The sequence below is a fragment of the Strix aluco genome, chromosome Z, assembly GCF_031877795.1.
Source record: "Strix aluco isolate bStrAlu1 chromosome Z, bStrAlu1.hap1, whole genome shotgun sequence".
NCBI classification, from domain to species: Eukaryota; Metazoa; Chordata; class Aves; order Strigiformes; family Strigidae; genus Strix; species Strix aluco.
Genome location: NC_133971.1, coordinates 64,652,346 through 64,678,984, shown reverse-complemented (window position 1 = coordinate 64,678,984; position 26,639 = coordinate 64,652,346). Strand labels below are relative to the sequence as shown.

Below are 26,639 nucleotides of genomic sequence, written 5' to 3'. Positions count from 1 at the left end.
TTTGATGTTCGTGTCAGTTTTGCTGTCTATGAATATTCTTAACTTACTGAGAAGCCTTATCATTGAAATGTAACTGAGATATAGATCTGAGAGGGCTCTTATTTACTAACACAAATGTGTATGAGTAACATCCTGTCCCTACATCCTTTAGGACAAGAAGCTGGTAGAATGAGCTACAGCTCAGGCATTCCTCTCTGAAGATGTATGTTCGAATTCGTGCTTTTACAATACCAGTAAAAATGAATCCTTTCACACATGGAGAGGACAGTTTGACACAAATGAATTGCTCTTCATAATCTGCTCATGAGCTAGGACTGGTATAGCACAGGTGTTTCTGCCTGAGCTGGAAAAGCTGTGTAGAAAAGCATGTCCAGTGGGGGGGGGGGGGGGGGGGGGGAAGGCAATAGTGTAGAACAAGTCTTTATTATTAAAGTGCAGGCCACTCGGAGAAAACTATTAGCATATAATAGAAGACAGGTGTGTTAGAAAAGTACTGCAAGGTGCCTAATAGCAATGACTTTGGAAAAAAACCCATTTTGGAAATACTGAGTAGCTAGGCAAGTGTTTAATGATCTCATATCTACCTATATTTTATTTAATTATGTTGGCATTCAACAGAATTTTTTAAATTAATGTGATTATGTTCTGCATTTGGATAAAAATTTAAGTCATCCACCAGATTTTCAAAGGCAGCTACCTGGTAAAGTCTCCATGTTTAATTTCTGTGCTTTCAGTGAGGCCATGTACTAAAATAATCCAACTTTTTTTAAAAAACCCGTGAGTACATTTTCACATATCTAGTACAAAAATGTGTCCAGATTACTAAAGTCAGTACTCGTTATTGGGTCCAACAGAATTCCCATGTAACATGGCCGGTTTCAGTATTAGTATGTTCTGTTCCCAACTTACAATTACCAATTTTTAAAAAACTTAAGAATGCAATTATATTTTTTTGTTAGCAAGGAAAAAAGAATGAATGAGAAAGGAAGAATCGAAAGAAAATTGAATGGAAATTGTGCTAATCACTGCAACATATTTTTCTTGGATCACGAGTAACACTCTAGTTGTCATTACTCACAGAGTCATCAGTTAGCTTCTCTGCCATCCATCACTCTGTACAGGCACATTTTGCTTTTTACATTTCTATTTGTTTAGGTTGAGTAACTTTAATCAGAAAATATTATCTTAATGCCCAGGAACACTTTCATTTTTAAACCTGTATATAACCATCTGATTAATTTATTTTTAACATAATAGTTAAAAATAGTGTCAATGTCAGAGTTTTCCAATTACAAATATCTTTCATGTAAACTAGATTAAATGAGCTTGTCTGATTTGGAAACTGGCAAGTATATTTTGGCCACATATAGTTAAAAAAGATGCACAAATACCTAGCAAAAACAGATGAGTAATGAATTTTACCAGACAAGTAACTGTATACCAAAACAAGTTGTCTGGTTTTGGATAAAATCTGCTTTTTTAGACACTATTTTAGAACCAAAGATATGTTGTTCCATACAGTATGCACCGTAAAAGACTGACAACTCTGTTTACCTGTACTCAGCATGTTGCAGTTAATTAGCAGGACTCTTTTCATATTAGAATTCCCATCAAGGTATTCACTCCTTTATTGCAAAATATGCTTCAAATAATAACATTATAACATTTATTTGGTTTTTTTTTTAGTGAGCTGAGCCATTTAGTTGAGTTCTAAACCCAGAACCACCACGAAGAGCAATTTACCAGACTTGGCCAGTCCTATACTGCTCCATACACACTTGCAAGAACTATTAGTTTTGTCAGAATAGTAGTATCAGTTATTTGAAGAAAAGAAGACAACAACAACAACAACAACAACAAGTGGTTTTTTGCCAGTCTAGGTGCTCTTTTTATAAGAAGCATTCCTGTATATGGTACAACTCACATAATGCCAAACCCTCATCTTCTAATGCAGGACTGTAATAATGGGAACTATGCAAACCCCACAGCGCCAGGAACAGCTCCAGATGGAAACAGGTCAGTGTATCTCCTGCTGCAAGGCAGCAATGAAGACTGCTTTGTTATATTGCAAAAGCAATTCCTGAGTGTTTGATTTGAACTGTGTCTGATGCAGTCTTTGGAGAAACTGAATGAAGACTATTTTGGTAAAAGATTCTGAGACTGTGAAGAACTTGTAGATTTGTTAATGATAGAGGAATTTAATTTCTGTTAATGACTTAGTTTATTTAAAACTAGTATTGCCATCTACATCATATAATCTATTTGTCTAATTAATGGTATAATGTGTAAGGTATTATGTCTTGAATACCAGGGCACAATCTGATGATCTTCTGATGTACCCTTATGGCAAAATTGTCAGACAATGCTGTCAGTTATTGACAGTACTTCTAATAATATACATCACACTAAATTTATTCCTGAAGTTACTACTATTTGCATGCAACTTTCTTTGGATGTTTGCTGATTTTACTCTGATTTTACCGTAAAGAGCATTTTCCAAGATAGCAAATTTTAAACAGAAGGACATTATTTGCTTGAAATTAGTTTTGACTTAATGAATAAGTTTCATAAATACTGGTATGTGCCTTATAATTTCTGCTGTATGTGAGAATGCACATTGGATTACTAGCTGAATTGTTACCTGGAGACATGCTACTGAAAATGAATCATTGCTTTTTTTGTTTTTTTAAGTAGAGAGTCTTTTTTGTCTTTCCTCCCATAGCCATCCAGTATTTTTTCAATTTAAAAATGCAAACAAGACTGCTCCTGCCTTTACCTCTTTTTTCCTCCACAAAAAATATGCAAAACCAACAGTAGAAGATGTTTTCTGAATGTTATCTGCAGAGAATTTGTAGGTCAATTGAAGTACATTCTTTATGGTGGCTGTTACAGGTATGGGAATGCTGGTGAGGGTGTGAGAGACAGTTTAGATGCTTCACCTCTTGAAAAGCTGCATCTACCTGACTTGAGTGAGGAGGATAAAATTCAGGCCATAATCTGCCTAGGAACTTTGTGGGTTTTTTACCATTTCCTGGGGATCCTGAGAAAGCTTTATGAAAATTAATCCAGACTATAACTGTATTAACTGTACCAGATTCACTAGGACAAGAGAGTGGATATGTTTACCCTCACAGAATTTTACCTTCCCTAAATGATAATTCCAATCTCATTTTTTAAAAATAAACATTTCTCTCATCATTGACCATCCCCAGTCGCAGAGGAAAACCTCAAGATATATATGCTAAATCTCAAAAATAATTACCTTTATTTATTTTAATCTCTCCCTCTTCTTTAATATGTGAGGTTAGTGGTACAGCTTTCTATCCACAGCCCAGCCACACTCAACTGCTTCTTCACCCCCACTATATATGAAATGAAACTTCCCAGGCAAATACTGGGGCATAATTTTGCAGTGACACTCAAGCCATTCCACATATTGATCTGGGTATAAGCATGGGAAGCGAACAGGTTGGTCCAAATATTTTCTCAATCTGAAAGGAAGGCCCTTCCTGGTGTTTGACATGGACATCATTATCATTTAGCCTAATTTCAGTGCCAGTTCAACAGTTTACAATTCCATGGGAAATGTGACATTTTGCTGCAACATGCTTCAGTGTATCTGCTGGCACCTAACCTACTGGCTAAAAGAAAGAAAACTACTGGATTGAAAATAAAATACTGTCTTCCCCTTAAGAAATACAGAGCCTATGGTTCTGTAGATTTTCCTGTTATTATTTTCTTGATGTCATAAGCATCCTGTCTCTTGAGATGGTGCACGGGACAGGACTCTTTTACAAGTATTTGAAAACAGGCAGATTGCCGAGGCTGTCTTGGTTACACTAGGGAATACAGGGGGAGTAGCTGGAATTCAGTATTTCTCCAGTGGTCACACCTGGGAAACAGACACCTATAGGCTGCTCAAGCCAGATAAGTTAGAAGAGTCCTGCTGCTGCTGAAATATACCACAGAGCTCAGGAAAACCAATTGGCTGCCCTAGTAGTGGACAGAGCATGAAAGTTAGCACACATGCATTTTTCTTCCTCTAATGCTCTCTCTGCCCTATCCACTTCACTCAGAAACAATCTTCATCTTTGATACTTTACAAAATAAGCCACCAAATGGTGACACAGTTTTTTGTTTCCTTTTTTTTTTTTTTTTTAACAGAAAGGTATTTACTTGTTTCCTTATCTCTTTTTTTTTTCTGTCCCATTTCTGTTGCATCTAAGTGGTAGAACCTTTCCACTGGTCATAATCTTTACAGTCAATTATTTACAAATATTGTAAAGCAAAATAAATCAAAGAAGTGGTAAATCTGATACCAAAGCTAAGAATTTTATTTTGTTATATTAATTTATATTGTCTTATAAGATTAAACATGCTACTATGGATCTCAGTGTACAATTTTTTTGGAAAATTATTTAAAATTGTATTATTTGCCATAGAAACTGCATAATTTTTACTGTTGTAATGGAAGAAAAAGGATCCTGAAGCATATTCAGCACATACTTATGGTAAGATGGCTGTAAGAGATAAAATAATTTTGATTTCAAAAACCAATCCTTTGCTCAAAATTATAACCTTACTTGCAAACTTGCATTTAACTTTATGGTAAATACTTGATTCTTAAATTTGCAGTTTTGGACTAGGGAAACGCAACTAGCTGCAGAACTGAGTAATGGTACTTCCATTCATCTGAATAAGTGGCAAACCCCCACCCACCTCAGCATTCTGTCATAGACAGCCATTTTGGGAACTACATGAAGAAAGAGACAAAAAGTGGGACTGCTCAGGAAGTTGCTAGACCATAGTGTCCCCTTCCATCCTTACCCAGCAGTTCTTTCCTTTCCCCATTATGTATTTAACAATTACATTAACAATCTACCATAAAGCATAATGTTGGTGTAAGTACTGTTTGGTCTTGCTGCTTTGTAAATTGCAGAATTGTAAACTTGCTTATTTATACTGGCAGCCTGATAAAGAGTATGGTATTCAGAAATATAAGCAAGCTATGAATCTTCATATATTTTTACTGCATCCTTGGTTTTGGTTTTTAAGAAAAACCAATGGAAGTGATAATCAGTGAATCAAAAGTTGACACAAGTTCTAACATCATGTTAGATGAACAAAGTAGGAAGAAAGAAAAAATATACATTTTAAGTATGTTACGTCCTACTCTTTTATAGCAGCCTGGTTTCACACGACAGTTATGACAGAAAGAGAGACTTATGATGCCCAGCATTGAAGACAGTCATCCTTTCAGTATTCTATGATATTGCTTCCTGTTGATCAAAGCTGGCATCACAATCCATTAGAGGAGGTCACTGTGCAACTAGTGTATCAAAACAGGCTACAAAACAAACTCTACACAATCAGACTTAAATAAAACAGAGCTAGTACAGAACTTGGTTTAAATAATCTTACACTTTATTTTAAAACTTTCAAAAAGCAATGCATTAGAACATATGGTTTAGAATTTTAAAAATTCTACTATATTTTATACAATAATCTCTGGCAGTCATTTTCCCCATTAAGTGTGAACATTTTCTCTGGCTATTCTTCATCTGTTCCTAATGCTCAGTATTCAGAATTTGACTCTCCAAACAGACACTTTAACAAATGAAAGAGCATGGATTATAACAAAAAATCTCAGCAGTGATGTTAGTATAAACCTTAGTTTTGAGTTTGATTGGAGGGCTGCTTCTTCACTCCCTTTCATCTAATGTTCCATCAGAAAAGTCCTCTGCAGAAGAGCTATTCTATCTTCCAAACACTGTCAAGTCTTTATTTCTTAAAATATATATTCAGAAGTATATAAGAAATGTAAACTACATTAAAAAAAGTGTTACTGGCATATTTTCTCTCTCTAGGAACAACAACATCTGTCACAATATCTTTATATGTTGAATCTTTTTTTACTGTGTTTCATACCACATATCATTCATGTTCATTTAGTACTAAGAAAAACTATCCGAGTCAGCATTTATACTTCAAAATTAAGATAAAATAGATTTCAGTCATGTTTTACTGGTCATTTACTTAGAAATTGGTCTCAAGAGGTAAAAAAATTATTAGTGAACAATAATGATGAAGTGAGGAAAGATACAAGACATATCTGAATGTAAATATCAAGTATATAAAATATTATTTTGCATAACTACATATAAATACTGGTAATTAATGTTACTGTTTTCTCATAGAGTAACTCATATAGACTGCCCCTTAATAGCCTATTATTAGGTTAATTAAAGTTTCATTTTCCCAGATAAGATCATCTCATGTACTTCTTTGGTTAACAAGACATATGCTTTCTTAGAACTGTCTAAAAAATAAAGAGGATCAGTAACTGTAGATGGATTAAAACCTTCATCCACCAGTCGAAATTTCTGTTGTTTGAATGTTCCAGTCATTTCCATTTTTTCCTATAGAAGAGAGAAAGGTTAATTATTCAATAGAAGAGCTTATTTTCTTTTGCTAACATTCATGTTTGTTTTTGAAAATCTCACCTGATATAAAGTTAATACTGTTTATTCTCATTACTCTGGAAAACTAGAACTTTTGTGCTTCTGTGGACCAACACCCAGAGACATGGTGGGGAAAAGTTACAGCCCATTGCTTTCTGTATCGCTGTGCAGTGTCTCATCACAGTGTCTCATTTGGTGTAGCCCCAGCCTTGCCCAAGACAATCTATAGCATCTTCATTTGCGCACATTTTAAAACTACACATCATAAAGAGAGTAAAAACTTCATTATCAACAACTTCTTACTGATAAAACTCAGGACTGTCACGTTAAATAAAAGGTTGAAAGAATCACATACTATATCAGCCACACTCATATTCAGCCAGGTCCAAATGATGGCGGATCTTTACCGTACATTTTATAACATTTTCAAGCTTCTTTTCAGTGTTGCTGTGTTCCTTAGAAGAAGCAGTGGGAGGCATCTCTAGTGAGAGTCTTTTCTCTATCTTCCCTACCTCTTCTCAGCCCCACTTTATGACCTCTCTCCATTATCTTCTCTTCTGACTTTACATTTTTATATATATGCAAACAGTCTCTGAAAACAAAAAATTGTATTATCTCCAACTCGGAGAGCTACTGTATCTACTACAGATTTGCCTCTAGATTGTATCTACCTGCTTTTGTTGGTCTCAGGAACATTCTGATATGTTCTAAGGTATGACTGCATGTCAGATCAAGCTCAATAGATTGATGTGACATGTAATCATACCTTAGATCCGTCAAAGTGCCACCCACTACCTTCTTTCTTGGTTAATGATAGCAGTACCAACAGCAATTCACATGTAATGTCGGCATTTAAATTTTAATCAAAGTTCCAGATGCTTGATATCCAGGCTACATCCAAGGTCCAGATTTCTTCTGCCCAGCATAAAGGCTTTTTTGTATCTCTGTATAGCGATAAATCTAGACTAGGTTCTCATCGTTTCATAAACTGACTACTGCAACATTCTCAAGTGTAATCTTGTTTGTACCAGAATGCTGCTGCAAAAGGTATCTTCTTGGACTTATGAGATAGATATATCTATACATATATTTCAATTTCAAGATCCTTCACAGCCTTTCCTTTTCCCCCCTTTATTCTGAATTAGTATTCAGTATCTGATCGGCCCAGGGAACCAACTGCCGTAACTTCTCTTTTAAAACAATTATTATTTTTTTCATCTTTTCCTTAGACTTAGGAGACTTCCTTCACAAGCATCTTCAAAACCATTTTTCTGTTTGCCTTTGTCATGATGTTTTCAAAATACTTTCAAAATGTCTTCAAAATGAAGATGCTCGTCAGGCTTCACTTATTGTAATGATCAGTATTGTATGTTTTCTATACTCCCCCATTTTTTTCTAGTCATATGTAATCCGTTGTATTACATTCACATTTTTAACTCTTTAGGGGAGGGACTATTTTTTTTCCCAAATGGGACAGTTACTACAGCAAAGTACTAGTACACAAATACAGATTTCTTTCATGATTATTGTGGTAACAATAATAATGTACATTTCTAATTCACTTTTTCAATTTACCTAGTACTTTTTCAAATGCTTTAACTTTTATCGTTGTATTATACAACAAATAACATTTCATTAATTGTGTACAATCAGTCTCCTGCTTTAGCTCTACATCTCTTTTCTCATTTCCGCTGAATAAAATGGATTTTAGATTATTTTCTCCAGATGCAATTGTTCACATTTTACTAATATGAAACTTTGTTTTCCCATGTTCATGCTTCTAATCTCCCTAAATCCTTTTCTATGATCTCTATCCTTACTCATTTGTACAGTTCCTCCTGTTTTAACATAATCTGCAAATTTTATTGACTTTTTGTGAAATTTGTTTCCCAGGACTCCATTAATGAAGACAGCAAATAGGACCAATTCTAAAACTAATCAAGTGATATATGAGCAAGCACTTTCTGTTATTCATTTAGCCATCTCTGTGTTCAAATGACGTAGATGTTTGTATGCACTGTGCAATAATGCAGCTTACCTGGACTCTTAAAAAAAGAGGACAAGCATAACTTGGTAGATAGGTCACTACTTGCTTATACATTTGCTCCAAGTCTAATGATGTACTCTGCTTTAAAATAAGAGAGGCCATTCCTGCTTTTCCTTCATGATCTGGGAGAAAGGAAGTGAGATAAGAATTTTGAAACAGAATAAAGTTGACATTTTAGTGATGAGCCTTACAAAAAAGAACTGTAGTGCATTAATAAACTGATAGTCATATATCGTTTTCTGAGTTTCAGTAAAATTGGAAGATTACATTCATATTTTATACGAAATTACATATATTTGGAGATGACTCAAGAGATCAGTTAAGCAATAATGCTGTAAATGAGTTTGGCAGGTAAGAGTAAATGGAGATCCATGCTCAATATTAATCAATAAATGTGGATAAACATCAACACCATTTGTCTCTCAAAACCAGAAGTGGTGAGCCTCTTCCCTGGATTAGCCAATTATGTCTTCTCTTCAGTTTTAGCCTTTCTCTCTTGCCAGTATCTTGTCTCAAAACTGTGGATCTGAACGTTGTTAATAGAGAGAGAGAGGTTAAAAGTTCTTACTGGTTTGTCTGCAGAGTACTGTGGGCCTGTGGGAAAGACCAAAATGGGTGAAATATAAAAGCAATGAACTTCAGCAATCAAAAACAATTGCACACTTTAACCATCAGTTAGTAATAACAGCAGAGACATTCTGCCAACCTTAACGTCTGTCTCCTTTATATTTTTTTTGCTAATGCTACAAAATCTCTAAGGAACTTGACTTGTTTATGTTTAACTGCAAATATCAAGACAGACGCAAAAACTGGGTAGGAATCTGCAGGTAAATGTTGGATAGGAAATGCGAAACTCATATTTTTTAGTCAGTCTTCTTTATTATTATCTTTTTTGTTGTGTGGCTTTAAACTAGAGGTAAGTTACACCTTTTTCGCATTTTAAACTCTTATTATTTTGTGTATCACCCTGGCCAACAACCAAACATCCAGTTCCTTCTCCCATGGGATAGGAAGGGAATAGAAGCAAAGCAAGAAGACTCATGTATCAAGAAAATGGCAGTTTAACACGGAAAGCAAAAGCTGCATGCACAAGCAAAACAAAACCAGGACTTCATTTACTCTTTCCCATCTTCAGACATATGTCCAGCTGCTTTCTGCAGGGCAGGGCCTCACTCAGCACATGTGGTAGTTGCTTGGGAAGACAAATGCCATAACCACAAATGTCTCACCATCTTCCTTTCCTCAAGATTTATTAGTGAGCATGGCATCATATGATATGGAATATTCCTTTGGTCAGTTTGGGCCCACTGTCCTGTCTACAACTGCTCCCAAGCTCTTGCCCAACCCCAGCAAAACCGCTGCAGGGAGAAAGCCTTGATACTGCGCAAGCTTTGTTTAGCGATAGCCAAGCATTGGTTAAGTTATCAACGCTATTTTAGCTGCCAATGCAAAGCATAGCACCATACGGACTCCTATAAAGAAACTTCTCTCTATCCCAGCCAGACTTAACACATATTTTAGAAAAAGATTTAGCATGAATGAGAATCAAGCCCAGATGATCTCATGAAAATTAAGAAAAAAAAAATTATTAAGAAGAAATGAAAATATTTTCTTAATAATTTATTTTTCTCTTAGTTTTCTTTTTCACCGTACAAATGGTTTATGAGGCTAAATGAAAAGTGGAATAAACCAGAAAAATGTCTTTATACGCTTTCCTTTAGTTACTTTAATTCTCACTTTGTTGACATTTCATTTTGACACATGGATGTGTGGATTTTCCATGGATGCAAATTTAATAAATCTTTAAACTTTATTAGATTACATAGCTGTCACAAATTCATGAAAATAACTTTTCAAAAATACACATCACTGCATACACATAAAAATGCATGATACACCAGCTCATTCAGAATCTGGTGGTATTTTCATGATCTACATCTACATTTTAGCTAGGTATTAAACAGATGAGTCAATCAGAAGTGCTTCGTAAGTTTGTAACATGAAATAAAAGAGTTATGAGGTTTAACAACTAACCTAGGGGAAGAAAAACATACACCTAAAGCTTTTTTTACCTGGCACAGATACACCATACACATTTGCTTCTTGTATGAAGTCCAACATTACAATGACATCGGAAACTTCTGTAGTTGCAACATTCTCCCCTTTCCATCTAAAATGTGTGAAAAAATCATTTTATCCCATGAACACATACAGACATCTCCTCTTTAAAAAATACTAACTTTAGTAGGAACTCCATTCATTTCAGATTAATACCACCTCAAATTTCTTCCCACTTGTCATGCTGGTATATTGATCTGATCACCAGAAGACAACGCTTGCAATTCAAATGGTACTGGATATTAACTATCACTATAAAGCACAACGAAAGCTCATCATAATCTGATATAACGGTTTTCAAAATTTTGACATGTATCTAAACATATCAAATGTGACCAGTCTTTACTATTTGAAACATTTTTCTCACTTCAGTATCCAACTTCCTTGCTCACAGCAAAACCATCACTAGTTACTATGCTTATTGGAAGGACTGTTCAAAGAGCAGTAATTCCTACATTCTGGAAATGAGCTATCCAGCTCCATGGGAACACTTTTTACAAAATTAAGCCCCTATCATCCATTTTAAGATCATTATAAACTGCATCACAATAGCAATAAACTGAACACTTCTGGCTGAAAACTAATAGAACAGTATTGTTTTTAATGAAGAAATGTGACAAGAAACAATGATTATACCTGAAGGTGTCTCCAATCCTGTCCCAAAAATAAAGAAAATTCTCATGGTCTTGAACCATTAGATCTCCAGTATTAAAATACAGATCTCCCTTCTTAAATACCTCACAGAGTAATTTATTTTCTGTGTGTCTCTTATTGCCAGCATAACCAAAGAAGGGGTTCTTCGCATTGACTTTGGAAATGAGAAGACCAGCCTCACCTATACAGAGAAATTGAAAGAATGTAAACCTAGGGTATCATTGCACATTTCTTATCCTTTAAATTAATATTAATTTGGTACATATTATTTTACAAGACTAGGAACCAAGTTTGTCAGGGTTCAGTACCGAAGACCCAACAACAACAACTTACTGTTTCTACCGCTTTACAATTCCTGTGGTCACCTCTATATGCAAAGTGACTACAGAGACACAGTACAATAATGTCCACTCAAATTCTCAGTCTTTTGTATTTTTTCCTGATGACTCATCAAATAGTTTTCTCCCAGACCTTGCACCTATCAGTTGTGAGATCACTACTAAATTTACTATCCCATCAGAGTGCACACTTCAAGTGAATATTATGTCCCAGCCCCCACACCTTAGTGAATTTCCAGTAACAAAAGTCTCAACTTCATCAGCTTCCTACCGAAAAACTAGTGTTAATAAAAATCAGGTGTTCAATCCAGGCATTAAATCCCTATTTAGTCTCCTTTCAGAAGTTCTGAGAACACTTCTTAAAGATTTTTATTAATGTGATATAGCCTCACTGCTTTCTTTTTGGAGTAAAATATAAAAGTTGTAATACTTTTTTTTTCCCTCAAAAACCAGGGAGAAGTGAGGATAGGATTATCCTGTTACACATGTAGAGAGGATCAGGGTGTTAGTTTGCTAAAAGTGGAAGTACATTCTGAACAATAAAGCTTAAGAGTTACATTACTTTGTACCAGAAACAAGAATTATAAATATGAAAATACATAAAAATAAAAATGGGTCCAAAGGTAAGCACAATTTTTAATTTAAGGATGCCTCCTCATAAGCGAGCTGAGCCTTTTTTCCATAAATTGGTAGTGTTTAAGGTGAAAGCATTTAGTTCACTGGTAGCATCACTGCAGGCATTATGCTCTGAAGACGTAGGGCATGGGTAAGACAAAGTCTATAGACAAAGATAATATATTTTTTAGACCGACTGGTATAACTGGAAAAAAAAATAGACCACGTGTCTAATTACAGAATGTGTTCCCTTCACAGGTCAGTCTGACATCCCTACAGATAACTTCCTATAAAACTCTGTATTTTGGGGCCATATTTTCCTGAAAGTGCCCATCTTTGACTAAGACCTGTTAAAGACTCTCATAACTCCTTTGAAAAATCTGCTTCAGCTCCCTGTTAAAGCTGTCCTCCTGATTTTCAATGTGAGTTTTTCTTGCTTCAGCTTCCAGGCATTAATTACAGGTGTTACCTTCCTACAGTACAACACAGGTGCTTCAGTATCTGATAAACACTTTTAAAATAGGTATAATCAAGAGATACCAGATATTTGATAAGTATACTGAAGGCAGCTATAACCAAGCAAACTTTTTTTTTAAATAAAAAAATTTATAAACTTAATCAATTCACTTAGACACACTTAATCTTTCACCAAAAAACATTTGCTCTAATCCACCAGTCTAATTTGTAGATCTCTTAGGCAATCATCTATGTTAACCTTCTTTCAAAAACACAGATGTTGTCATAGTACAGTAACACAACAGCAAGGCTCCTTTAAAAAATTCTCTGGAGGATTTGTTTTACAATCAAAAGGCCATGATATCGTATTAAAATACATACTTACCTTTCTTAACTTTTTCACACCAACCATGCTTATTTCTAATTGGTTCATCTTTTTGGAAATCATACTTGATTAAATCAAATGGGAAAAAAAGCTAAAGAATGGAAAAAGGGTCATCAGTTATTCATCTACACAGTGACATCTGGTGGCAGCAAATATAAGCAAGGAAACCTTTACGCCAATCTTGTTTATCTAAAAGCAGAACATAGTTTCATTTAAAACTGAAAATACTCTGCATGTAAACTTACACTATTTCCTGGAGGTAAGAAACATCAAAATATTTTTATAACCTTCTAACTTTCTGAAATATTTGGTGAAGACATAGAACCATAATTTTGTTCATTTTCTTACAAATAAGTTATGGGATCCACCTGTCAGTTGAAGAGCCTACGCAAGTCAGGATAATAGAAGCATAATTGGAATTTAACTGACATTTAATGGTGGTGGCTGATATGAAAAGTGTTCTTGGGGTCTTCTGGCACCTAAAACAACTGGCAAAGCAAAGGCCTAAATCTCCTTACAAAGGGAAACCTGCTTCCTGTTGAGTTTTACTCTTGCTTAACTAGCGTCAGTTCTTCCCTCAGGCTTTCTCAGGCTGGTATATGGTGGAAAGTCTTACCACAAGCACCAGCAGAAGGATACAGTTGTTTGATACAGTGCATGTTCCACAGTTATGCATTTTTTGGAAACACTGTGAACCCTTGAGTCCCGACACTGCTGACCTAACTGAGTTCCTAGTTAAGTTTTACAGCTGACCTTCCTCTTGTGTAAGGATCACAGAGAATGTGTCTCTGAGTAAGCCGAAGGAGAAGGCAAGATACTCATATCAACACTAGAAATTGCAATTCTTTTTTTCTCCAATGTACAGGGTCTGACTCCTATTTCGCTTCATTTTTCTACTGTGATATAAATCAAAATTAGACCTTTGAGAGACACTGACAGATATCATATGCCTGGTACTATATGGACCACTGTCTTTGCAGTTGTTATCCTAAGGCTTCAGTTTGCCCAGCCTGGGATTCTGATTTCCCTGTTCATAAAGGAATATATCAGCAATCTATTTAACAATTAGTTGAACCAATGATATCAGTTATCTTCTCCTGGAGAAATCCTGGCAAGCAGAGAAAACAATTTTAAAAACGTACGTAACTTCAGTCTTCACAATAAAGAAATGCAAGATAATTTAAGGATGGAGTTATGAAAGTGACTGAAGTAAAGGGTAGCATGCTAAAATATGAACCCCTTTGCTTTTCTGCAACTAGTTTTGATGAAGAGTTGCATAATTATTTTAACCTAATTTGAAATGTTGCTGTAGCTATATCACATAATTTTGTTTTCAAGGAAGTCTGAATAAATAGCAAATTGAATCAAACATCAAGCATGCAATTTCAGCCTCATATAGACAAACTTGTTTCACTGAGTCTTTTCAATATTCACCACTGTGTTTTCCTTCTACCCTAAGTCTGAAACAAAAAGATATTTTTAACAGTTAATCAAAGATATAAGGTAATATTGTGCAAAATCAAGTCATGATCCAAGAACTGGACTCTTTTTGAATAAAGTGAAGGGTATTTTTTTAATAACTACAGACTATAGCATTTACCAAAGTCAAGAATTTCAAGTCAAAAAGTTCACCTTAAGTAGAAAATAACTGTATTATTTTTGATGAACAAAATGGGAGGTATTAATAATAAACACAAGTAATTTTTTCTTAGAGTCTTTTCTTTTGGCTGTCTACATTTAATTGCTGTTCTTTTATTACACTGATATTTACTACTTTAATAGGTTTCATATGACAGACCAAATGCAATGAATAATATAAATAATAAGAACGAAATGGTATAAAATGAAATGTTATTCTGATATTTTTGTGTTTGATTAGAACACCAGTGTGTCCTGTTCAGTTCCGTTTTCATCTGTTCATTCCTTCAGAGCTCAAGAAATGCATCTTGTCAACGTATTAGTCTGTATGATGCATTAAGTTGCTATAAACACTCAGAAACTAATTTAGTACCCGAGACCATCTAAAAACTGTTGAGACTTGAGACTTTTACTATTTATGTCGTGGCATACATCTTTTAGTGCCTGCAACTTTAGAGTATAGTGCCTATGCCAGTTAGCTTTTTGAAATAATAATCATGCAAATACATAAAAGGAGAAAACAGACATGCATAATGAAACTATGTCAATATACATTCCCTGCAAACAGCTGCCTCTGCGCAAACAGCCTTCTTTTCATCTTAAATACTAGAAAACGAAAGCCCCAGAGCAATGCATTTAGTCTGGGTACAGGCCTAGATTTGTTTTATCTCATTATTTAAAATTTATTTAAAAAGAGGGCCTGAGCTGTTGCAGCATTACCGTATTATTTTCACAGAGTACTGCATGCAGCATTCATCATTTTAATCTACATTTTACTCCCTAAAGCACCACAGAAATGTACCAAATAAAAAGCACCATTTATCTATCTGAACCTTAAAATAAGTTAAATTGCAACATTATTGTTGGTTACTATGCTGCCTGGATGTTATCTAATAACAGCACCACCACCCCCTTTATTTTTTAATTAACTAGAAATATGTGAGTTTAAATACTGTTTTAAAAATAGTTTTGAAATTCCTAAAGTTTCCACTTAAAGTGAATGCTCACAGAACATTCACCAGAGTACAAGGATCACAAGGTATTGCTTTTTAGTTAAGTTACTTGTTTTAGAGATGAGATACTGTTGAATTCTCTAGGAGAATATATATTTATAAACTAAAGCATTACATTTACTATATTTAGTTCCAAACAGCTTAAAAAAGTGAAATGTAAGAAAAAAAGAATAAATTCTGGACCATAGTGTCATCATATCTTCTAAATGTTTTAAAAATATACCTGTGTTGCCTTATTTATTCTATAAAGAGTATGAATATAGGTTGTTTGCATAGTTTTATTAGCTAAAGTAAACAAAACCAAGAAAAAAAAAAACTTGTAAAGCCATGCTTGATATTAACTGAATTGCCACATAGTGTAATAAAATACATTTGAATATAATTGAAGTACCTTAGATTATTTTAGCTTGAAACTAGTCAAAAGAGCAGTAACAACCTGATTTTCATTGGCCAATGAATTTAGGAGCTTCCACTGCTTGGATTGACACATACCAATGTTTTTGCTGAGAATCCAGTTTTTCCAGGGTCTTAAGACTTGCTTAAACCTAACTTTATTTACTTTTAAACTAAAAAGTATCTCTTCTGCCACTTAAGTTCTATGACTGTATGAAATGTGTGCATAATACTAATTCTGCATTGCTGTGTAAAAGACAAAGTATTTTATATGTTGAGGTGATTTATGATTTGTTATAAGATTTAAATGTTTCTAAGCGCAAAGCTGATTTTGATCCATACAGTTTTAAGTAAGAAAGATTTAGATTCCTGTAATAGTTGGAATACTTATGCTTAAAATAATGAAGAAATAAATTTATAAATAAAGTTTTGAATATTTTTTTTTACATGCTGTTTTTTCAGGTGTACTTGCCACGGGTTATTTTTAGCCCTTCTTAGAAGCTTCCTTGGATCTCATTAGCGCCACTCTCTCATTGATGTTCTCTGTCATCACTCAGAATTTATTTCAGTGTAAGAAGGACATTTATATATATATATTTGATGGACATGACTGAGAATCTTACAAATTTTTCCCGTATCACATTTATATAAATACACATATAATTTATATCATATATAATCATTAACTACATACATAAGTATGTCGGATGTAAATATTAAACAGTAATTTATTAGTATATTAATCCATACACTATCTTCTTTGTAAAACATTTTAAGTTTTACCAGCTAAAAAGTTATTCAGAGGCTTCTACTGTTCTGTTTACTGATTCTATATGAACATCCTTATTGAAGAATTTATTCATATACCACAGTGATGCTTTCAAGCACATGAACCAACCTCTCGAGTAAAGTGTGAAAATAAGCAAGTGCAAACAAAAGCACTGCTTTAACATCTCACACACAGTGGTTTCTTGGATGTCTGGCAACTACTGTAACATTAACTGTTTCTTCCTATTAACTTGCATCTTCAAAATTATATATGAAAATAAATGTATTATGTAAAACCTTGTACTTATCACAAGTATTTGCCCCCAATCCTTGGCAGTTACTGACAGAAAAGTTACTTTGCTCATTCAGAGAGCTCAAGTTGTCTTTTAAAGCTGTAACTTTTGTCTGCATTTCACCTTTAGAAACTGTGCCACTGCCATTACCTACAACAGAAATGTCGTCCTATTTATTTTCTGTATTGCCTGCTAAAAATCTTATACTTTGAACCTACCTGCTAATATTCCCACTATACGCTCAAATAACACAGAATCACAGAATCATCTAGGTTGGAAAGGACCTTGAAGATCACCTAGTCCAACCTAGTTAACCTATCACTGACAGTTCCCAACTACACCATATCCCATAACTATCTGTATGTATGGGTTTTTATAGTGCCTTTACTTCATTCCAACTGCGCAATTATGCCAGTAGAAAGAGAGTAAGTTTCTTCTTTCTCCTTTACTGTATGACAATATATTAAACACACAAGCCTCTCTTCCCCTTCCTCAGTTCTCTTTCTTTCTATTCCCAGTTTAAGAAATAGGTGTTTAGGAAATCCCTAGAAACTATGTCTAAGGGTATTTCTTAATACTGTCCACTGTGTCAAGAAAATAATGTTTCAAAAGTTGTTGTAGTATTTCTTTGAAGAAACAAAAGAGAATAGGAATTGGATGGCTGAGCCTTGTCTGTGCCATTCTCTGCTTTCCAGCAGGAGACAGGCTCCCTTTCCAACTTCAGATCATTCATGGGTCAGCAAATCAGAAATAAAGCTGCTCTCTTTTACATATTGCTAGATGTCCAGTGGATGTCATTCAGACTGAAGTAGAACAAGCACAACAGCTACACTTCAGAATTCATTGTTTAATAATCTGTGTAAAATGTATTTTAAAAAATCCACAACAAACACCTAAAATAAGTCAAAATGAACTTATTTATGGCATTAAATTACATAGTTTGTGTCACAATACTCACAGATTGTGGAATAATCAAAAACACATATAAAAGGTCCCCAAACTTAAGTATTGGTTTAAATATGTACTTTTTTTTTAAAAAAAAAAAGAAAACCACTAAAACGTACATCTCATGGTACTTTCAACATTCCTTCTCTCTCCCAATCTCTTCCAGGCTTTTCTGAAACTGCACTATACCTAAACCCATGTTCATGTCAACACTACTCTGCTTCAGCATATGAGGGAGCTAGCTGCTCCTGCAAACAACTGTCATGAAACAGACTGAAGAAACTGCCATCCAGAGGAACTGCACTAGTGACAGAAGCAGAGCCCCAGTAGTTAACAGACTGCCGAACTGTTAATTTGAGACATGTAACTATTGTAATATTATTGATATGGCCTGTTGTTCTACTGACACAAATTCTTTCAGAGAGAGAGACCGTCTATGTCACACAACCATAAATGCACTGGATCAAAACATATTACTTACTAAAAAGCTCCTGATGGAGTTCTGAAACTTCCTTGCTTTTGAAGAAATCTGGGTCAGTCCTGTTTCCACATAAAATTGGTCATATAATCCACCCACTGACCAGGCTAGATATACCATGCCCATGCAACAAAGGCAAGGTAGTTCATCTTTGCACTCGATCTGGTTTTCAGTGACAACCTTCATTCTTCCCTCAAACTTTACAGCCATAGAATGCCGAACGTATATACAGTGGGGGAAGGGTTGTGAGCCAATACACCTCAGGCCCCTTGAAGAATGGTAGTTGCTAAATATTGAAGCTGCTCACAAATAATGTGCTTTAGCTACTTTCTTTATGACAGAAACTATAAAAATAACTGAAGACTTATTTCTAGGGAAATAAGAGTGCTGAAAAAGACAGAATAAAATTGATTTCAAGCCAAGCCAAATGGAATGAATGGCTTTTTCTCGTTCATAAAATATCTTATGGCCTTTCCATATTCATACTGAGTAAGCAAGGGGACAATCCATAATTATCTTAGCAGACTATACTGATATTTCCATAGTCTATAACAGTTCCAACTTGGAATAGTACACAAATTAGAGAAAAGATGTTTAGTGATGTGAAGTATTCAGTTACAAGTGCATTTATTTTTTAATTGCAGTTTGCATGAGCTATTTTTTCTCCTAATCTGCCGTGACTAACTCAAATCCTAAATCCAATCATTAAAAAGGAAAAAGTAGCATGTTCCATGTGCAAAAAACCCCAAAATACTAATCTTCCTTCTGGAAACACAAACAGCATATGTTATTGACATATGAAGTGCCACTACTAAGACATGCAAAACTCCCACACCACTTGATTAAAAATACAGATAATGAAATCAATGAATATGTAATTTCAAGTCTAATCCTTTATATGCTGTATCCTTTACATGGTATTTCCAAAAGGTTAATGACTTATGACAAAACTCTGTCAAAAGTTCTGAAATATTGAAAACAAGTTTACTCAGGTTTGGAACAAATTTAAAATTTCATAAGATTTAAAAAAAAAAAAAAGGTTTAAAATAATTAAAGCATGCAGCTTAAGAAAGTCTGAAACAAAAATTAACATCAGCTCTAAGGTTCCTAGTTCACCTACCTAGAACTCACTATATTCCAGATTCCTGATTACCTGTAGTGGATTTGTATCCTTCTAGAGACATCCGTCAGAACCAGATGTCCACCATGCATATTACAGAGCATCAGTCATGTAGAACAGAGAATCAGCAGAGTTGGTCTGCTTAAATTCGTGAGCACTCAATAGTTTCTGAAGAACACACTAGCTCTTGTGGCATTTTTCTGAGTGTTTCCAGGTTCCTCCCTACTGTCTGGGTTCCTATCCCAGGAGTGAAGAATTCCTCTGCGGTGATTGTAACGTGGTGATGTTGTATTGAAGCTGTGGACCCTGGAACATATGCTGCCTAGAAACCCATTTGCACGTCATCAGAAGATACCTCTGATATATTTCCAAAACAAAATTTTTACATCATTCTCTGAAAAAAAGTTTTGTCAGGACATTTTACTATCAGTTCTCCTCAGGAGCACAAACACCACCTAAGTCAGCAGGATTTAAATATAGATTTAAATCTAGATAGGCATCTCAGTATAGATAGGTATCTCAGTTAATTTGCAAATTCTAGGCAATGCATGTAGTCCTATTTATTTCATGAGTAAAAACTAGTGTAAATAACAACATAATGTTAAATATCTAGTCTCCTTGCTAGAAAGCCTTGCTAAATAATCTTTCATATTATTAGCTAAAGCTTGGGACACATGTTACTTACTGACTTCTCAGACCATTTAAGAGATGGTATTAACAGGACCCAGAGGGAAAAATCTATCTGTGAATTTCAAGCTGAAATAAATTATTCTTCAGTTACTCAGAAGCATGAAGGAAAATCCACTCTGTGTGATGTAAATAATATGTACTCCTTTTCCCTAAGACATAAAACTTTCACTGTCAAAGCTTATGAAATACAAAACTGAATAAGCAGTGAGAAAAAGTATGTTTTTTCTGGGTTTAGGATCTAGAACAAACCAAATAAATATAGCTGACTTGGTAGATAAAGGGGCATAGAATTTTTAAATTAATACCCTTGGCAACTACTGTCTGTCACAATTACTCAGCAGTCATTATGTTTGCACTGTATAACCTTTGAAATTTCTGAATAATGACACAGACTAGATGTAGTTTAATTGAATTACTTATGCTAATTGCACCTAGGTGTAAAATAGATCTTAAAGTTCTATCTGCCTGTATATTACTTTATTTTAATTACTACTAATTCCCATTTACGCCAAATATTTACATAGCAACATGCAATATAAAAATACTCATTGAAAACAGCTCTAAATATAATCTGTAGAACACTAAGAACAGGACAACTGTATGTTTATTTCACAGATGATGAGTACTTAGGTATTAAAACAAATCCAACTTCCTCTTTTGACCTTTAATATAATAGAGATTTGAAATGATACTCAGAATTTACTCAAAACTGTCAGAAGAGAGGCAACGCCTTTTTGACTCTTGTGAACTTTAAGAAAAACCTGAGTGTTCCTGCTGATAGTATAACTGGGTTCGGTACTACACACTATCCGCTATACTTTGGCAGACAAGATTTTATAGAGCGTCAATTAAACTTGCAATAACTAAGTTAGAAAATTTACCTTGCGCTTATGACTGCAGCCCCATGTTCTGTTGTCAAACAGAAACATTTACCTTCAGCACTCCCTTTTACAAAGTACAATGTAAATAAATAGTCACCTTATAAAAGAAATTGGTGCGTCCAACAGAACCAATTTTTCCTGTGTGGTTCATGAAACAAATGTTTCCTTCAGTAGCACCATAAAACTCACAGATCTTAACAGCACCAAATCTGTCTAAAAATTCTCTCCATACATCATTTCTTACTCCATTTCCAACTGCTAGTCGGACTTTGTGATTTTTTTCTCCTTCCTTCTGTTAAAAAAGAAAAAAAACAATTTAAAATATAATGTACTGATAACTGCATTAGATTGTTGCATATATTGTGGGGAAAATGTACCTTCTTTAAATACATCAAGTATAAATTACAGCAAAAAAAAGAAAAACAACAATTAAGAAGTTAAAGAAAGCTGGCATAGCTTGCCTACAGTTACAATGTAGCAAACTGCAATCAAAAACTATTACCTTGTTGAACAAGCAAATTATTCCCTGAATAATGGCTACATGAATTTGTATAACTGCTTCCCTATTTTAAAAGTTGCATCATCTCAGTCTGTTTCCCCTCAGAGGAATTAGAAAACTAGGAAGAACAGAGAAAGGCGGGAATTATTTCTGTCAAGGGATTAAAGTCAGGAGAGATCAATAGTTACTTTTCTGTGTCTTCAGACTGATTATAAGAAACAAACAGATTTCACACATTTGTAGTATCTGTTCCTCCCCACACATTGCATGAGTCATCTTCTGCATTTCTTTCAATATTAAGACCTGCAAAGTTTTGTTGAATGTTACTTGAACACATTATTTTTTGGTCATCTTGAGTCTTTGCCATTGTCAACTCCCATGTTTTACTACAAGAAACACAATAGTATGTGTTCATCCAGTTCAGTGAGACTAATTTTACGAATACATTCCCAAATCTTGCGATTGCTTGAGGCATCTTTAAAATACAATCAGATTTAAGTTAAAGTATCAGAAGGCAAAGATCTAAAATGTTGGGTAGGTTTTTTTTTTAATTTCCCCTATTTAAAAATAAGACTCCCTTTTTAATCATTGCAAGTGGCAATACAGAATGCCCTAGAAGTGAGACAGCACAAAATATAGGTACAGTTTGTAACCACATACCTTTAGAACTGCATATCACTCTAGTACTGCAACACTGTCTGTATATACCTCTATAGAAGTACACTTCTACAAATGTATACAAACACCTCTCTATATACATATGCACGTATATGCACTTATTCACACTGTTTATATATGTATGTGCGTATATATGTACATATACACATCCACATGCATACACTATAGAAAGCAGACAGTCCCTATTTTCTGTTCTTCTATTCTAGTTTCTTTTCCCCTCCCATCTCTAATCCAGCATGAATTAGGTATGTCTTTATAGTGAAAATCCATTTTAACACCTTTAATCTGTTGTAAAAGTACAGCAAATTATTTCTGTGAAGAGATCTGGTTAGCTGACTGAAACAGGAATCTTAATTTTGGATGTTAAAAACTGTGAAGCTTCTACTGAGTACATAGACAGGAGTGTGCCTCAGAGGCTTATGTCTTGGCCAAATTCAATTTTTCATGAGGATCATGAATTCTCACTTCTGTAACAAAAACTGCAAGCACGGTGAAATTTTAAGTTTCTCCTTTAAATCACAAAGACCAACCAAGTTTTTTCTTCCCTCTTCCAAAGCAGTAACTCATAGAAAGATAAAAAATCCCTTTACTGAGCTTCATAGTCTTTCTTCTGGAAATTTAAGTCCTCTTGCTGGAATGACTCAGCAAGGAACTCACCTATTTCACTAGCTGCAGATAGCTCTTGGCAGATTACAGTCTGAGGCATTATCCTGCTATTTTACCTCAAAATTACATCACTCACCAGCATCCCTCAGTCCCTAATTATTCTGTTTTTACAACAACCCGGTTCTTCCCTATTCCTTTCTCCTTTCCATTACTTTACATGCAAAAGTAATTTCTAAACACACAAGCACACACTTCACTGACTTCATGCTAAATCATTATTAACAAGTGCTGCAGTACATAGTACAGTGAAACTGATCATGGACATAGCCTAGAACAAAGTGTCTAAAGATTGCCCATAGATGTAATTTTTGGAGTGGTTTGTTTTTTCCAACTTCAGATGCAATATCACAATGAGTGTAGACTTTCATATACCTGAAATAATAAGATCTGTTATATTACAAATTCAAAATCATTATACTGTGAATGAACAACAAAAGTATTAATTTTTTAAAGAGAAAGTGTTTCAGGGGAACTTTGTCAGGAAACCTTTTAACTCTTCTTTTTGCCCCAGAAAATTGTCTTTAGAATATCCCACTCAGCTCAACTTAAAACTTTTCAAAGTGGGTTACTTTCCTTCCAGTTTCTTGCTAAACTGAAATTAACATGTCAGTAACTGAACTGCAGTTACCCCTTGCTGACATCACCAGATTATTCAAATGTACTGCCTCTGCTAAAATATGAAAAATAGCACATAAGATTCTTTCACAGAAATCCTTTGGGCCACAATCAACAGAAGACACAAATATGTGCATATACATACACACACTAATTAAGTGGGTCATTCATCAGGATAGGAACATTCAAAATCTCTAGAGACCAAGTTAATAAGCAGGTGAGTTTGCTTCTACTATTTATACTTTAAGAAAAATAAAAGCATTGATGGCTGTTTGCTGAAAAGACACAAACTAGGATGAACCAGAAAACAATGGCCTACATGGATTATGTTTTTTTTCCAAAAGGACAAATACAGCATCATTTATAAGTGCAGTTACTTCAATATGTTAAACTCCTCATGTTATTTTGGCTGCTTTATATTAATACAGCACAAAGTTGTTTCTCTAGTGGAAAAGACACAGAGTAAACCTGACAAGTCAGCATTCTACTATGCTTGCAATGTCAACACCTATCAACAATATGACTATCCCACTTCAGGAAATATTCTCTTAAGGCATTCAGCCCTTTTGCAAAAATACAAAGGTGTATGATGTCATGAAGAACTAATTGCAGAAAGCAAATTTTCTTAAAAGACAGGGCAGTAATTCACTTCTTCACAACTAAAGTAAATTTTCCATTAGACTGCATTGCTGCAACTGCTGTATTTGTGATTTAGTCAGCTCCATCACAGTTGTACCCATCTGTTGATACGACTCCCTGAAGAGTACTGCAGGGCTTTCTGGGGAAAAGTCACTAAAACTGTCATACATTTAGCAGTCTTTCAGTCATAAGAATGGATACTATACATAATTTAATCTTCCAGAAGGTTTAATAAGTATGAAGAGAATTATTATAACGAGTGAAACTTTAAACAGTGACAATTTACATTAGTTTTACAAGTGAATAAATTCATATAGCTATTTTTTACATACTTTTACCTAAAATTTTGTATAACTAATATATGACATTGATTCATGTTAGCTTTCATAACTAACTTTCAGTGGAAAATGAACCACAGTAAATAAAACAACCATTTTAACATCTTTTTCATGACTCAATCTATATATTCATCATCTGTATTATTGTCCAGATCGCTGTCAGAGTCCAGCTCTAAGGCAGGCATATTGGTATACATGGACGCTGTGGCCAAAAACTTCTGCAGTAAATAAAATGTAATAAGTAAGAGAAGGGAAGGGAAAGGGTAATATATTTGCTAATATATTTATTAGCTTATAATTTGCTAATACCAGCAAATTCTAGAAACATGTTTGAATGATGCATACTTAGGGTGTCCTAATGCATGAAAGCCTAAATAAATTAAATATGCAGGAACTTAAACAGACTCTAGCACTAGTCAGTCATGCTCTGAATTTCTGCCATATTCAGATGGCATTTCATCAGCTAGCTTCCCTTTGAACAGTAGATAGAATTACAGGAGTAGGAGGAATTCCAAGGAGTCACCTAGCACACAATTTTTCTGGGAGATAAGCTCTGCTATCCCTGTGCCATTCTTGACACCCAAACAAGCTGTAGCATGTCAGCCAGTTACCATGCAACAGTTGGTATACAGCAATTGTCTGCATACATATTCTTAGCCTGCTGCAACAACACAGTACCTAGTTAACACTTCTTTACTGAAAGCTGTATTTCCTCACAATAGCTCATTTATGAACGATTCGGTGCCCTGCCCTGGTCAACTATCACCAGTCAATTCAAATAATGTATGTCCGGTGATAATTTGCTCAAGCTTTGGGTTTCTGAATGTGAAATAATAGTTCTTTACAGATAATTAGGAAGACAGATTTTAGAATAACGGAATGTTAGAACATCTTTCCAAGGTTTTTAAAAAAGTCTATTTATTTATTTTCCTGCACTGTATTTTCTTTTCTTACAGAGTGATTCTGAAATAAAATGGGGATTCAGTCTATATCTACTTATTTCTAAGAGTAAAGGTGAAACATTTTTTCCAATGCCTTTCTGAAGCATTAGTAAGAACTGTTCCTACCTTACACCTGGACTTTTCTTCATTCTGCTAAGATCTTTGAACCGTATACCAAATATCTGCATACATCATAAATCAGTTTCTGACACACTATTTCTCCATTTTGAGTGCTTGTTTCATTTGTGTAGTAATTAATGGACAGGTCAAGATCTGCCTTATTACACTAAATACCACATACCTGGGATTTTTCATCTGCCACTCTTTCCTCTGTAAGTGTTCTTTGTAAACTATGTGGACTATCTACATGATTAAGTAAGTTGTTGATAAAAGAAATGGCTTTTAAAGAGCCATCAACAGTACATTAATTGGTTCAGGAAGGATTCATGACTGCACCTATATAAAAATATACTTAGCCATTGCTTTAAAAGAATACAAGAAACCAGGTTCATTGTTCTACTTTTACCATTTCCTCAGCAGGAAAAGCCAAATGGAGAGAAGCAAAGGCAACTTCAAGCAAAGGAGGCATGAAATGTTTCTTGTATTATGGCCTTGATGAAACTAAAAGCAATCTCGGGGCCTGAAAAATGCAAACATTTGTTAAATATAAAATATGATTGGACAGATCACACGGGATTTACATTAATGTATTTACAAGGAATGCATGTAACAACACATTCACCGGTTCTGTATTGACACATTAGCCCTGAAAAAAGGGGCATCAGGTAGTTAGTAGAGAGACTATAAGATGAGAGATATCCTACTGCCATTATGATGACAGATGTAATAAATTCCTCAAGATGCATGCTTACACTCGCTTTTCAGTAATGCCTAATTATAAATCACACCTAGATTTTTCAAGAAAAATAATACACAAATTTTAAAATACAAGTAAAAGAAAACAGGAAGG

General features: G+C 34.5%; 1 protein-coding gene across 2 annotated transcripts in view; it reads right to left on the bottom strand.

The window, feature by feature from the left end:
• Positions 1–5,520: 5,520 nt before the first annotated feature.
• SLC27A6 (solute carrier family 27 member 6) overlaps positions 5,521–26,639 on the bottom strand; it is a 43,635-nt gene continuing 22,516 nt past the window's right edge. The window contains exons 5-10 of one of the 2 annotated variants that reach the window (XM_074812234.1): positions 21,391–21,585; positions 13,075–13,165; positions 11,263–11,461; positions 10,581–10,678; positions 8,500–8,630; positions 5,521–6,419 (exon numbers count right to left, since the gene is read on the bottom strand). In XM_074812234.1, the coding sequence (XP_074668335.1) occupies positions 6,243–6,419; positions 8,500–8,630; positions 10,581–10,678; positions 11,263–11,461; positions 13,075–13,165; positions 21,391–21,585 (891 nt within the window). In that variant the 3' untranslated portion in view covers positions 5,521–6,242. The remainder of the gene's footprint in view (positions 6,420–8,499; positions 8,631–10,580; positions 10,679–11,262; positions 11,462–13,074; positions 13,166–21,390; positions 21,586–26,639) is intronic. The other variant, XM_074812235.1, reaches the window with a different exon arrangement.